This window comes from Notechis scutatus, chromosome 5 (genome assembly GCF_049901735.1).
Source record: "Notechis scutatus isolate UNSWTSFEM ecotype Mainland chromosome 5, rNotScu1.2, whole genome shotgun sequence".
Lineage (NCBI taxonomy): Eukaryota > Metazoa > Chordata > Lepidosauria > Squamata > Elapidae > Notechis > Notechis scutatus.
In genome coordinates, this window is record NC_142013.1 from 105,242,106 (window position 1) to 105,257,094 (window position 14,989).

The following is a 14,989-nucleotide window of genomic DNA, read 5'->3' on the forward strand; positions in this document are numbered from 1 at the left end:
TTTTTAAAGAAAATCTGCCCCTGGTGGATCAAAAGTGATGATCTAAAAGCAAAATGTGATTTAACTTAAGAAACTACTTTGCTTTTTAAATCTGGTATCCTTTCTAAAACTCCTTGGAATGACATTCTGATATGCTTGCTGTTTGAAAAACCAAGAGCAAAAGAATTACAGTATGGTGTTTCTCAGGCATGAAAGAATTAAAAAGAAAAAGAAGGAAACTCTAAAGGACTCTCTGAAGCAGCTCATCATAAAAATAAGTAATAACAACATACATATTTTCCTGACAAAGTACTAAATATTAGAGTTTTGCAAATTTTCACCAGGAATGTTGGCAATAATCCCAAATTTGTCCCCTGAGAAGGGAGTTCAGAAAAAGGCAGAGCTTTGAACTTTGATAAAACTTGCTAGCAAGAAAAAAAATCTGGACCAAAACTAGTAGCTTTTATGAACAAAAAAGCAAGACAGAATTTGGAAAGTACAATCAAAATGCTGACCTATCCAGGAAAAAAAAAAAACTGTTTGGATTAGTGTTTTTTTTTAAATTGCTTTGATAAATAAACACATGTCTTCTGGATAAAGAACAGCGTGGCAAACATAATTCAAGAAATTTTAATTTTCTTGTCAACACAACAAACATTTGTTTATAACACACTCTCCTTTGGGGAATAGTCCAACCACCATAAAGAATAATAATAATAATAAAAGTTAAATAGCAATTAAAATTATACAACAATAAAAGCAAGAGCCATCAGAATAAATTTACAATTTTAATAAAGATGGGGTGTGCACAGTTATAATGTCTTAAGCATAGGTATCATCTAACTCGGGCAGGGGTGGGATTTTACCAGTTGGCACCTATTCACTAGAACCGGTTGTTAACATTCTAAGTAGTTCGGAGAACTGGTTGTTAGAAGAAATTACTGGCCTAATCCTGTAAGGAAGGCAGGAAGGAAACATTCTGGTGTTGCTTACAGAAACTGCCTCTCCATTAACTCTTATTGCATTCTTGGCAGGACTAGACTTCCTGTCTCTGGAACTTCTCCAGAGGTTTTTTTTCCCCTTCTTTGCTTGTACTTTGCTTGTGTGGAGTGACCATTCAAAGTTACAATGGCACTGAAAAAAGAGACTTATGGCCATTTTTCACACTTACGACTGTTGCAGCATCCCCACAGTCACAAGGGGCCAGATGAGGAGATGCATGCCTCGATGTGAGTGATGTTGAGTTGGCCACACTCAGCCAGTCACATGACCACCAAGCCACACCCACCCAGTCACATGACCACCAAGCCATGGCCACCAACCAAGCCATGGCCACAGAACCGATTGTTAAAAAAATTGAATCCCACCCCTGCTCAGCGGTATCAAACTTGATTTCATTGAGGGCTGCATCAGGGTTGTGTTTGACCTCATGGGGCTGGGGTGGGTGTGGCCAGGGTGGGCAGGGCCAGCTCGACATCACTCATGTCAGGGACGCTTGTGGTGGCCCAAGTACTCTGCTAGCAAAAATGGGCTCCCGAGTTCCATTTTTGACTGCAACAGCTTCCTGCAACACACTGCCAGTGAAAATGGAGCTAAGGAATGCTGCCTACGGCCCTCGCAAGGTCTGTTTTTGCTGGCAGAGGCACCACAGGGTGGTCCATTGCTGTTTCCAGGGCAGCCCCATGGGCCAGATCTAAGCACTCTGTGGAACGGATCTGGCCCCCGATCCGGGGTTTGACACCCCAATCTAACAAATATGACTGATGTCAAAACAGTCTTAGGACGAACCTCAACAGTTGCTCACGACTTCCCACATACATCCAAAGTTTGCAGAGCTGGAATATGGAGAAGACAAATTACAAGCAGTCATTGGAGTCTTTATAGGATCTTGAGTCAAAACAATGATATGTTTGGAAGAAATGGGAATGTGAGATATTGCTTTGGAGAGTTAGTCGCACAAGTACTTGGCTAAATTAACAAATAGATGCAGTGAACTTCTACACCCCAATAATTCTGGTCATGCTTTTGTTCTTTTGGGACCTCTAGAAAAATATCCCTTCCAATCTAAGTTGGCTTAATCATCATCAATATTCAAGTTTCATGAAAAAAAGATTGAGCAAAGGGTGTCTCAGCAAGACCCTTCAAAAAAAAACCTGAAAATAAATCATCACAGAAGCAGGAAAAGAAGAAGTGGACAAAGAGTGGGGAAAATGCTGAATAGCTCACAGCAGCCTGTAAAATCCTTTTCAGTTTAACAGCTCCTGAGATCTTATTCACAGGAAAAAACTTTTAAATTAGGAATAACATTCAAGGCATTTTAATTTAAGATTTTCAGCTTTTCCAATGTATTATTTAGAAAATGACACTTTATTCTATTTTGGAAATAATTCCCAGAATAAGCTTTCTATTTAAAAAGAAAACATACATTTATCACTGAACAGTAATGTCAGGCCCCATTCTTAAACTTTGGGAACAGTACCGATATCTATATATGTTTCCTAGGAGATATTTTGCTGTAGAATTTCAAGGCTTTATAAGCATTTGCAGTTTAGGTACTATATGGGAATAGGATTAATAACCATAGAACAGGATGCTATTGACCTAAATCACATACCTCTAATACAGAATAAAAGTGAGCTGTTGAGAAGGCTGACCTATAGTTGAAGAGCTGGTTTATTTTAAACCAATATTCATAACAAAATTCATTGACAGGTTAAAATACATACATATATACATACATACATACATACATACATACATACATACATACATACATACATACATACATATGTTTTCTTATGTTTTCACGGGTATTTATATGTATGGTATTCAGCTTTGTTTGGGTATTTTCCCACGTCATAGTATATATATGTACATATATATATGTACATATGTACATATATACATATATACATATGTACATATATACATATATACATATATACACATATATATACATATATACATATATACATATATACATATATACATATATACATATATACATATATACATATATACATATACATATACATATACATATACATATACATATACATATACATATACATATACATATACATATACATATACATATACATATACATATACATATACATATACATATATATATATATATATATATATATATATATATATATATATATATATATCCCACAGGGGTGGAATTCAATTTTTTTAACAACCGGTTCTGTGGGCGTGGCTTAGTTGGTTGGCATGGCTTGGTGGTCATGTGACTGGCTGGGCATGGCCAACTCTACATCACTCACATCGAGGCATGGCCTCTCATGACTGTGGGGATGCTGCAACAGTCATAAGTGTGAAAAATGGTCATAAGTCACTTTTTTTAGCGCCATTGTAACTTTGAATGGTCACTCCATACAAGCAAAGGAGGGGGAAAAAAAACCTCCAGAGACATTCCTGAGACAGGAAATCCAGTCCTGCCAAGAATGTAATAAGGGTTAACAGAGAGGAAGTTTCTGTAAGCAACACCAGAATGTTTCCTTCCTGCCTTCCTTACAGGATTAGGCCAGTAATTTCTTCTAACAACCAGTTTTCCAAACTGCTTAGAATGATAACAACTGGTTCTAGCGAATAGGTGCGAACCTGTAGAATCCCACCCCTGTGTATGTATATATGTATGTGTATATCTATATGTATATGTATATGATGTATATCTATCTATCTATCTATCTATCTATCTATCTATCTATCTATCTATCTATCTATCATCTATCTATTATCTATCTATCTATCTATCTATCTATCTATCTATCTATCTATCTATCTACAGTATCTATCTAGTTTGCATTTAAATGCATACATTATTTTAATATATCAGTTTACCACATTAGTGGCCAATTAATGCTGGTATATTTTACTTTAGGGAAAGAAGAACCTATGAGAAGTACCTCTTTAGGGAAAGAAGAACCAGTGAGACTTAAACCAGACCTGATTAACTTAGTATGACTAAATCTGAATCCAAAGTTCTAGAAATACGTTAATGTTAAATCATCTTTGAGGTTATCTTGTTATTGCAGTAAGCCTACTAGTCATTTTTCCTGGGAAACTCTTTTGGCTGATTCTGCTCCTGTTAAAACTGCTGCTGGCATGCACTTTGACCACTTGCTCAAGATTTAGTGGTGTTGCTTCAAGCAGGTGTAAGCTAATGACCTTGGCCTGCAACTGTATGTATTGAAATAAAAATAAATAAATCTATTGAAGCGGAACAAATGTTATTGAACTGAGTTATTGACACAGATATCAAGGAGAATTCCATTAGAAGACAGAAAATAACCGAGGCAGCAGAAAAGATAAGAGCATTTATCCGGCACTCTCCAACCCCCAGAGATGTTCAAGTGTAGTAGTTGATTCTTATTTAAAATTTTCATTGAAAATAAACATGACATGTGGTTTATCGTACGGTCAAATATTCAGACAATCAAATATAGTAGCTTATATTATGGAGTCTCTAAGCGAGTTTTTAGGAAAACAGTTGGTAATTTGGTGACATCTATGCAAAGAATTAAGACCAAACTCACTGTTAAATATGTAAAATCTCATAAACTGTTTATCTGTAGCACAGCAGCACACGCTTAATTACATGATTCCATAGAGACATATTTTCTAATCCTATCTACTTTTACAAAATATTATTTTAAGAATCCTTTATTTAACCCAATGCTCCTACAACAGAAATTTCCAGGTCCCTTTGAATTTATGTAAAATTTGAATGGCAGCTCTCATTTCTACAATTTTCAGTTAGAGTCATGGTTATAGATTTGCATTAAAAGTAGTTTACAGGAAGATGTGTGAGAGACAACACTAAACAATGTTGAACAGCCCACACTGCAATCCTACTGCAAAATCCATTTCCTCCCACCCCACTAACCTGCTTTCCAGCTCCGTTCTCCTGTGCAGGGCAACAAAAGAAGACCCAGCCAATCAGCTGGGACTTGGGAGGCAGAGAATAGATGGGGGCAGGGCCAGCCAGAGGAGGTATTTGCCAGTTCTCCGACCTACTCAAAATCTCTGCTACCGGTTCTCCAGAACTGGTCAGAACCTGCTGAATACCACCTCTGGTTATAAATCATAAATGAAGACGAATATATGTGACCCAGGATAATGTTGCAGGATCCAGTCCGGGTTGGTTACTGGGACCAAAGGTTTTGTCTTCCAAGTTTTCAGACTCATGTTGGAGCCCATCTTCAGCGAACTTCTCTCTAGCAATTGGGTCCTGCAGTTATAAATCAATTTCTAAAATATTTTGTATCAACGTCTATTGCAAAATTAGTTCGAAAACTTTTTAAATGCATTAGCCAAGTTACAACTACAAGGGATCGGTTTTACTTTGGAATACCACAATCCAAACAGCCATTTCTGTAAATTGGCAAAGTTCATAATATTTTCAAGCAACATTCTTGGTAATATGATGGGAAGAATGTTGAATTTAACTCATTCTAATTAGCGGATTAATTCATTTTTATAAATTATTGTTCTAAATTAACAAGTATGGGAAAAACATTTAAATATAATTGAAGCAGGCATTAGCTGATATTTCTTGTACTAAGGAGCAAATTAGAAGAAAATTTAATATCTATGGTTGCATTAATTATAATTATTCTGTTACACTGAGATTCAAATAGAATTCAAATTACACAACAACTTTTATTATTAAACACTTTCATTTCAACCAAGTTTAATGGGTCTTTTGTTTGGTTTTTCGGTTAGCAGAGTAGCTATTTCATTTCTATGAAACCTTTCTTTTGAAACACTTACAGAAACAGCATAACTGTAGAGAAATAAATTAAAAATAGTTAATGGTAAATAATAACTAATGTGCTTTCTCTCTGATTTTGAATCCTTCTCATTTAGAAAGGTTCTCTAAAAACAACACAGAACTGTATTGTTTTATACTCTGTTAGTTATTTAACACTATAAATCTGTGTGAGCCACTTCTTACAATCTTCTATTTTAAGAATAACACAAGTTCAATGGGAGAAGATCCTTAACTCAGTTAGGTGGCTTATCCCTTTTTTGGTAAGTTGTTGAAGGTTCTATTCAGGATGCTTTAACTTGGATTCCTGCATTTAAAAGAAGTTGGACTTGGTGTACTTTTCATTCTGCACCATATCGGTAAGAAATGCTATGGAAGATAGAAAATGCAAAACCTGACAGAAAATACACGAAGAGTAATCGTTAGATCTAAGCCTTGCAATATGTGGATCCATCTAGCAGTAGGAGAAAATCCAACTCAAACACACACAACATGTAGGAACCGAGAGCTTTAATGAAGTGTGAATGCTCTCATCTGAATTTTAAAATAATTAATTTGTTCCCCTGGGCTTACTGTATGATAAGCTGCCAAAATAATAGGGAAGTAAAACCTGAAACGGCTGCTTAGGAACTGTGAGAATTACACCGATACACTCTGTCTTAATAACTGGATTCAAGGATCTGTACATTTGCCAAGACCAAGGCTTTTGTTTTAACTACAATGGAAAGAAATGAGTTGAATGAATGTGTTTGCTGATAAATAACGGGTTATTTATAAAGAGGGCTTCCCCCACCCTCAATTATTTATTTATTTGCTATAAATCATACGGGTCCTTCTGTGCTCTCACTAATTTCATTATTGATGTTTCTCAGCAGGTGCTACAACCATTGAGAAGTACGATCTTAGGACCAATATATGGATCCAGGCTGGAGTAATGAATGGAAGAAGGCTACAGTTTGGTGTGGCTGTTATTGATGACAAGCTCTTTGTTATTGGAGGGCGAGATGGCTTAAAGACATTAAACACGGTCGAATGTTATAATCCGAAGACAAAAGCTTGGACGGTTTTGCCTCCAATGTCTACTCACAGACATGGCTTAGGTAAGAGTTCCCTTTATGAAAGATATCAGTGTGAAATGTGATTTTAAAAAATGATCACAAGATAAAGCGAGTGATTTTGTGTCAATAGGCACAAGTCAGCTAGATGCAAGCCAATACCAAAAAATGAAAATAATTCTCTATTGTTAAACTGGTCCATCAACAAAAAGACATTGAAACTTGGAGTAGGTTCCATATCTAATGTAACTTAGAGCAAATATTTGTTAGAGTAAATTGAGTAAACTTATCATTACTTCATTCACAGTGGTAGGAAATATCAACAGGGCACAAAGAGAGATTGAAAATCAGTACTTTATTACAATTTTAGAATAGCACTAGCAGTAGCACTTAGACTTAAATACTGCTCCACAGTGGCATTTACAGCCCTCTCTAAGCAGTTTACAGAATCAGCATCTTGCCCTCAACAATCTGGGTTTTCATTTTACCCACCTCGGAAGGATGGAAGGCTGAGTCAACCTTGAGCCTGGTGAGATTTGAACTGCCAAATTGCAGGCAGCCAGCAGCAGAGGTAGCCTGCAGTACAGCATTCTGACCACTGCACCACCATATAACATATCACATGATTTGTAAATAAACTCCAGAATACACTTCTTTCATTTTCAACTAGCGATAAACACATCACATTTTTCCCCCAAGAAACATACTTGTAGTTATAATTTATTGACTGAACACACTCATATAGAGACATCATCATTTCAGTCTTCAGTTTTTTCATAACAGAAAATGTTTGAAATAAATTCCTACTTTGTTTTCTAAAGATTAGTAGTGCTTAGGACAGACTTATGACCTTATAGATAAACCCTGATCTGTTCTTCAGGGATCTAGGACAGTGGTGGCTAACCTTTTTGGATTCCTCTGCCGATAATTGTGCACATGCTCATATGCCAGCACCCACAAAGCAATGCATGCGTGTGTGACCCCTCAGCACATGCTGCGTGTCTCTGCCCATGTGTGCGCATCTGTCACTCATCCCGGCCCCCCGTGCATGCGCGCCAGATACCAATAATCAGCTGGTGGGCGGGCAGCATGTGCACATGTGCAATAGACCTGCTCTGGGAGAGGGGTCTCATGCCAGCAGTAATGGCTCTGCATGCCACTTCCGAAACGCGTGCCATACGTTCGCCATCACAGGTCTAGGACAATTTACCGCGGTCAACTCATCACAGCCAACACATCATGGCCAACTTTCCACAGGACAACTTACCAGTCAACTTCCCATGGGACAACTTGCTACTGGACAATTCAATGCTGTATTAATTGTTTCATTCAGTTATTTTTATTATTGGTGACACATTTTTGGTCAAACTTATCATGACTTGTAATTCTGGATTGACTTTCTTTATTTTATTATCATTGTCCATGCTTCTGTTAAAATTAATTTAGCTTTTCTATTTGTTCAGTTGTCTTGGTGAGAGTTATTCCATGGTTAGTTGGCCACTGTGAGTTATCCTGAGGCAAGTTGGCTGTAGTGAGTTGGCTGTGGCAAGTTGGCCATAGCAAGTTGGCCATAGCAAGTTGTTTTATTCCGGTTCTTTGGATGGGCCTTTAGGTGTTTCAAGGAATATTTGGAAGGTAGCCATTCTACATTTTTCTAACTTGGGAGCTAAGTAATTAACACTGATTTTAAAGCATAAAACAACAGCCAAAATCCTCTATTTTTAATGAAATTGTAAGTCAAAAGAGAAAGATATTGAAGAATCATCTTTGTTTTTCATCAAAATTTGATCAGTATTTTGTCATAACTCCTAACTGCCAAAAATAATTTAGTTGCTGTCTTTATAACTCAAAGTAAGCTTTAAAAGCCATTAAAACTTTGTCTTCCTGTTCCAGTTTTTCATGCCTTCTGTATTATAATGTATTTGTATCTTTTCCTTAAAAGTAGCTGACATTAGAAATAAAAAGATGGTGTTCAGCAGGATTGTTCTTCCTAACTTTTCTAGATTACTTTCTTAAATGAGAATAGATTTTTGTTTCAGTAGAGCACAATAGTTGCTTCTCTATGGATGACACTTTACTTTTGTCACGTAATAGATGTCACAACTGATGAGCCAAGAGAAATGTAGGGAGCTTGATGTATCCCTAATAAGAAGAATTTCAAAGAAACATCAACAGATGGTTACTTTTCTATTTACATAGATGCTATAGAGATCTTTTAAACAGAGAGATTGCCTGGTTGGAAAGACAGAGCAAATGTTTAAAATTTGAAGTGCTCTGCCCTGAACTTGGAACATGCTGTTTCAGTGATGTTGGAATCACTCTCTGTTTGAAACATAATGTTTCAGATGCCAAGGAAAGATTTTTCAAGTTCAGAACTTTTCAGGTGTAAACAAGACAGCTCAGTTTGAATCATGGCAGCCGTTTTCTAGTGGTTCAGATTTGAAATGCTTTGCTAGATGATAGTGACAGATCTGAAGACCATACATACAACTCTAATCAATTCATCATGCAATATTTTTTTAATAAATACAATTTTAAAAGGCCTAGCATTGGCATAGTATTAATACAATTTTAAAAAGCACCGGATTAATAGTTTTCCACCGTTTTCTCAGCAGTCATATGAATTTAAGCTACGTTTAGGTAAAAAGTTAGAACTGATTGAAATCTTCCAGAATAACCGTGGAACAAAATCCTTTGTCTTTCTCATCAATTTCTTTCCCTTGTAAGTCTACTTCAATGAAAACAGTAATGGATAACCTTTGCATTGTGGCAGATGCATTTTCATTGCATTTTAAATCAAGGTGTGATTAACAACATTACCTGCATTCTTATTTCTTTTCTTTATATTATTTTGTTTATTGTCTAGAGCAGTTTAATAAGGGGTCTGTCAAAGTTGGCAGTGGATTAAATTACAGGGCACAGGTACAAGGTCTAATCTTTCCTATTTTCATCAGCAATTTCTTTTAAAGTTCAGCAATGTTCAGCAACAGAAGCATGAGCATAATCCTTATTCATTATGCTGACTCAACTATTATAGATTGTGAACGTTAATTAAGAAAAATAAAAGATCCTCTTTGAAACGCATATCTTAATTATTTCATAAACTAAACTAGTTTAATTTACTTTATTGTCACTGCACCTCGTACAATGAAATTAAATACCATCTTCAGTGTACACTATGACCATGAAAATAACACACACACATCCTTCACATTCTATACATTGAATGAAAATCCCTAATATTGCATTAATGTTGCACTAATATTATACTAATATTGCATTAATATTGCACTAAAACAACCTAATGCAATTTTAAAATGCGATATAATTTTATCAGTTCATTAAACAACCTAGTTTGTATGTTGGATCTGACATAAGGAAGTGTTATTGCTTGGGCACAGAATTTAGTTCTTGTATTGGTGATTTCAGGTTGCTTATATTTTAGGAAAAATTCTAAATACCATTGGTATGAAAAGCTGGGTAGTCTGTCCATTAAAGGTTGCATTCCTTGTAAAATCTCCACTTCAAGGAGACATATTCTAAGTTTTTTTTATTTTCACTAGGGAGACATTCATTCTATTATGAATGATGGGTCAAAAGTTGTCTGATGGTATTTATCACCCATCATTGCAGAGAGAAAGATGCTACATAAGTGTTGTGCTGCATAAGTGTTGTATTTTAAGTGAGGATTCAATCCAACTTCACTTGTGTGAATTTGCGCTCCACTTAACCTAACAGAACCTAGTTTTGATCTGATACACAGAACTGTAGTGTTTTCAGAGATATTTACTACTAGTAGTAGTTGATATTTCATTTTGAATTAGGGATTTGTACCTTGCATAAATGAATGAATGAATGAATGAATGAATGAATGAATGAATGAATGTGTGCATGCATGAATGCCTACATTGCTAGTGGCATTAATAGGGCAGGATCCTAATCTGGCCATTTTACTATAATTTTTTCTTCGTTGCAGTCACACAAACCAAAAACAATGTTATTATTAATCCTGTATTTTCACACATTTTCACACATTTCTGCAACTTGCATAAACTGTTAAGTGTCTGATAGATTTTCTTGTTAATGTCAATCCCTCTGCTTACATTGATCAAAACATGCCTTTCCATAACGGAGGCTTTAAAATTTTAATTACAATGATGAAAGCAAAAATCTAGCCTTTTATTTTTATATGGCGAAAGAATAAAGTTTGTGAGTTTGTTTGAAGCACTGCTAAAAGTTCCTATTTTAGAATTCCAAATTTGCCTTCACCAGAATTTTGGCTGTTCATATATAGCCTGATATATGCAAGCATGATTTGTTCTTCTAAGAGTTAGAACTTGATTTGGTCAAATCATTTAAATTTATGTCATGTTAAATGTAATGCTAGAATAAAAGGAATTATTATTTTTTGCTACATAAATTGAATCATAAAGAAGCAAACATCAACTCTCTAATGACAATGCAGATATAGCCACAATGGTAGATAGCATAATTATAAAACATCTGAATTAGAAATTTTAATTATTCCAGAATACAGCATTCTTATTGTCCAGATGAGATGTGTTCCAAATTGTTTCTGGTTCTGGATTCTGGATATCCAGGATATCTAAAGCAATGTCTTCTTACACATGAAGCTCTATGCTTATATCACAACATCTTGAGATATAAGCCCCCATAAAAGCCTTTTTGATGGCAGAACCTATCTTGTTTCTGCCTTGCTTGTTTCACTCATAGCCTTCCATAAGCTGTTGAAGACATTTCTATTTATGAAGGTAGTAATTAAATAACCAATAAAGTAGTAATTAAATAACCAATAAAGGAGAATATCTGTAGCTCTTTCAGTTTCATTGTTTTCAGGACATTTCATCAACCAGTGATTCCACTGGTTAATTGTCCTCACTGTTGTGAAGTTTCTCCTTAATTTCATGTTGCTTCTGTCCTTGATTAGTTTCCATCCATTGTTTCTTGTCCTACTCTCTGGTGCTTTGGAAAATAAATGGACGTCCTCCTCTTTGTGGTAGCCTTTCAAATACTGGAATACCACTATCATGCCCCCACCCCACAGTCCTTCTTTTCTCTAGACTAGTCAAACCCAAATCCTGCAACCATTATTGATATGTTTTAGTCTCCAGGCCTTTAATCATTTTAGTTGTTCTTAGATTAAGTACTGTCTGCATGAAAACAAGCTCAGAGAGCACCAAGCACCCCTCAATTAAATAACTTTAAATGACTCTATTTAATTTGACTTTGGTTTCTGAATAAACTAAATAGTTTAATTTACAGTTAACAGTTAAATAGTAATAGTTAAATAGAGTGTCATTGCAGTATTTTCAGAAGTGGTTTTGGCTTCTTTTGACTAAACATATATAACACCTTCTCTCTCTTTTAGCTCTAACCATGTGAAATCTTTATATCAAAGAGACAATAACGTCCAAAATGTGGCATTAAAAAGATATCCTTTGAGACAATATCTCTCCATCCAAAAGCAGAGATTTGCAGAAGGAGACTTCTCTTGTTGGACTGCTGCAACACTTTGTCAGAGATTATAGACACACATCCTAAGTACCCCTTCAATTTCTGGATTTTATATCGGACATAAAAACAGAGCAGTAAAGCTAAATGTCCAATTGATCAGCTCCAAGGAAGTGTAAAAAAATTGGTTAGGATATTTGAAAGAGTTTATGATTTTTATGTACACCTTTTACTACTTTCTAAGTAACGGTGGTACTTTTTCAATTTATTTTCAGTGCCCTGAGGGTGCCATATTTATTTTTAAAAATACTGCTTTTTCCCAATTCTCAGATACATTCAGGTACCATTAATGAACTTTTCCTGAATGTGTGTGTGTGTGTGTCTTTGTGTGTATGAAAGAGAGAGGGGGGAGAGGGAGGAAGAAGAGGAGGAGGAGGAGAAGAAGGAGGAGGGAGGGAGGGAGGGAGGGGGAGAGAGAGAGGGAAGAAAATATCAATAATATAGTTCTAATGTATTTCTATTGACAATCAAAACACATTTACATTTTTACCTGAGATTCATTTCTTTTAACTTAAACAGGATGCTAAAAATCAAACATTCCTTTATACATGCTAGTAATACAAATGCAACCCTTTAAAAATGGATTCAAAAGAACTGATGGAAAGTAAGATTTTGGAGATTCTCCTATAATGAGACTCCTCAGCTAAAGAAATCAACACAATTCCCCTGTTTATTATTTCCTTTCAACAAAAGGCCTTTGTGGTGTCTTATATTATATTCTTCTCACATCCAGACTGTAAAAAGCATCAAATAGATTCACACTGTCTGTTTATTGGGTCTAGTATTGGATATATGTGCATACATTCGCAGAATTAGGTTGAAAACAAACAATAACTTTTCTTCCTGGACACAAGAAGAAACTTTAGTTAACTCTGACACCATCTTATCATGGAAGCTGCCTAAGTGCTGTGCAGGTAGTTCTCAATTTATGACCATTTGTTTAACAACAGTTACAACAGTGCTGAAAAAAAAATGATTTCCTTGAACTTACAACCAATGCATCATTCCCACAGTCACATGGTCATAATTTGAATCTTAACAACCAGCTGGATTTCACAATGGTTGTAGCATCCTGCGGTCACATGATCATGATTTGCAACCAACCAACTTCTGACAAGCAAAGTCAATGGGTGAATCCATACTTGCTTAACCATGTGATTCACTTAACATGGGTAAAAATGATTGTTAAAAATCGGATCCAGTCATGCAATGAGTTACTTAATGACTCTGGTTTAGGCATCTAAAACAAAAAAATATCTGAAAAGCTGAGACTTTTTCACTTAAGCAACCAAAATTGTGATTCAAGTTGTGGTTGTAAGTTGAAGTCTAATCTTGTATTATCTAAAGACTTCTTCATACCTAAGAGAATGGCTGCTCTATTGTCAGAAAATTGCGTGCTTAGGTTACTTTGAACCTCATGGTTAAAGAAGGAAGTATAAGATGGATAAATGATAGAAGACAGAAGATAGATGGATGGAGGGATACATGAAATAAGGAGAGATAAATGAAAGGGAGAGAGAAAGAGATGCTACTTGAATTAAACAGAGCTTAAAAGAAGGAAGTTAAATAGTCACTGGAGGAAAAATATTTTAGCTTTAGGTACATTTTTGGAATAGTTATCTCTTTTATCCTTCTGTTCTGACTGAGAAGTATCCATCTTCAGTTATCTCAACAAGATACAAGAGCCCCTTAAAATGATGTTCCATTAACGGCATAAAGCTTAGAATTCCTTAAGATGATTAAGAGATCTGAAGTCTGAAATAAGCCATATAGTTTCAGGATTCATTTTGTCTGCAGATCTAATGGTCCCCAGGTGAGTAATAGTGAAGAATGAAAAGCTGTCATTCAGTGGACAGATGGCCTACTGTGACAGAGGAGTTGCATGGGAGATGCCATCCAGCTTTACAACTATTCCATTGAGCTTGGTTTTGGTGGCTTGGAAAAGCAGGATAAACCACCCCAATGTTAGGAGCCAGGAGAGTTGAATGCATTTTCGATGTTCATATCCAGATGTTATAAATGCACAGCAGAAGAAAACAGCCTGGCTTTGTGCCCCAAGTTATGACTACACAACTTTATCACTCTCTTTCCTTCCACCTATCCTTCTGCCCCACTGCTGGCTTGATGGCAACATTTCAGGAAGGAAAGATTTAATGTTTAAATAAAGGTAAAGGTAAAGGATCCCCTTGCACATATGTGCTAGTCATTTCTGGCTCTAGGGGGCAGTACTCATCTCTGTTACAAAGCCGAAGAGCCAGCACTGTCAGAAGACGTCTCCATGGTCATGTGGCCGGCATGACTAAATGCCAAAGGTGCACGGAACGCTGTTCGCTTCCCATCAAAGTGGTCCCTATTTTTCTACTTGCATTTTTACATGCTTTCGAACTGCTAGGTTGGCAGAAACTGGGAGAAGAATGGGAGCTCACTCCATTAAACGGTGCTTGGGATTCGAACTGCCAAACTGCCGATCTTTCTGATCGACAAGCTCAGTGTCTTAGCCACTGAGCCACCGCGTCCTCTATAATGTTTAACTACTTCCTTCTTTAAAACTCATTAGGAGGCCTTCTTCTTTCAAAAATTTCAAATCCTTAGGAGGAAAGATCAGCAAAATTCACTCCCTAGTATT

General features: G+C 36.0%; 1 protein-coding gene across 2 annotated transcripts in view; it reads left to right on the forward strand.

Moving 5' to 3' along the window:
- The window catches only part of KLHL1 (kelch like family member 1), a 126,896-nt gene that overhangs the window by 93,259 nt on the left and 18,648 nt on the right, over positions 1–14,989 (forward strand). Inside the window, exon 7 of one of the 2 annotated variants that reach the window (XM_087967435.1) lies at positions 6,649–6,876. In XM_087967435.1, the coding sequence (XP_087823561.1) occupies positions 6,649–6,876 (228 nt within the window). The remainder of the gene's footprint in view (positions 1–6,648; positions 6,877–14,989) is intronic. The other variant, XM_087967436.1, reaches the window with a different exon arrangement.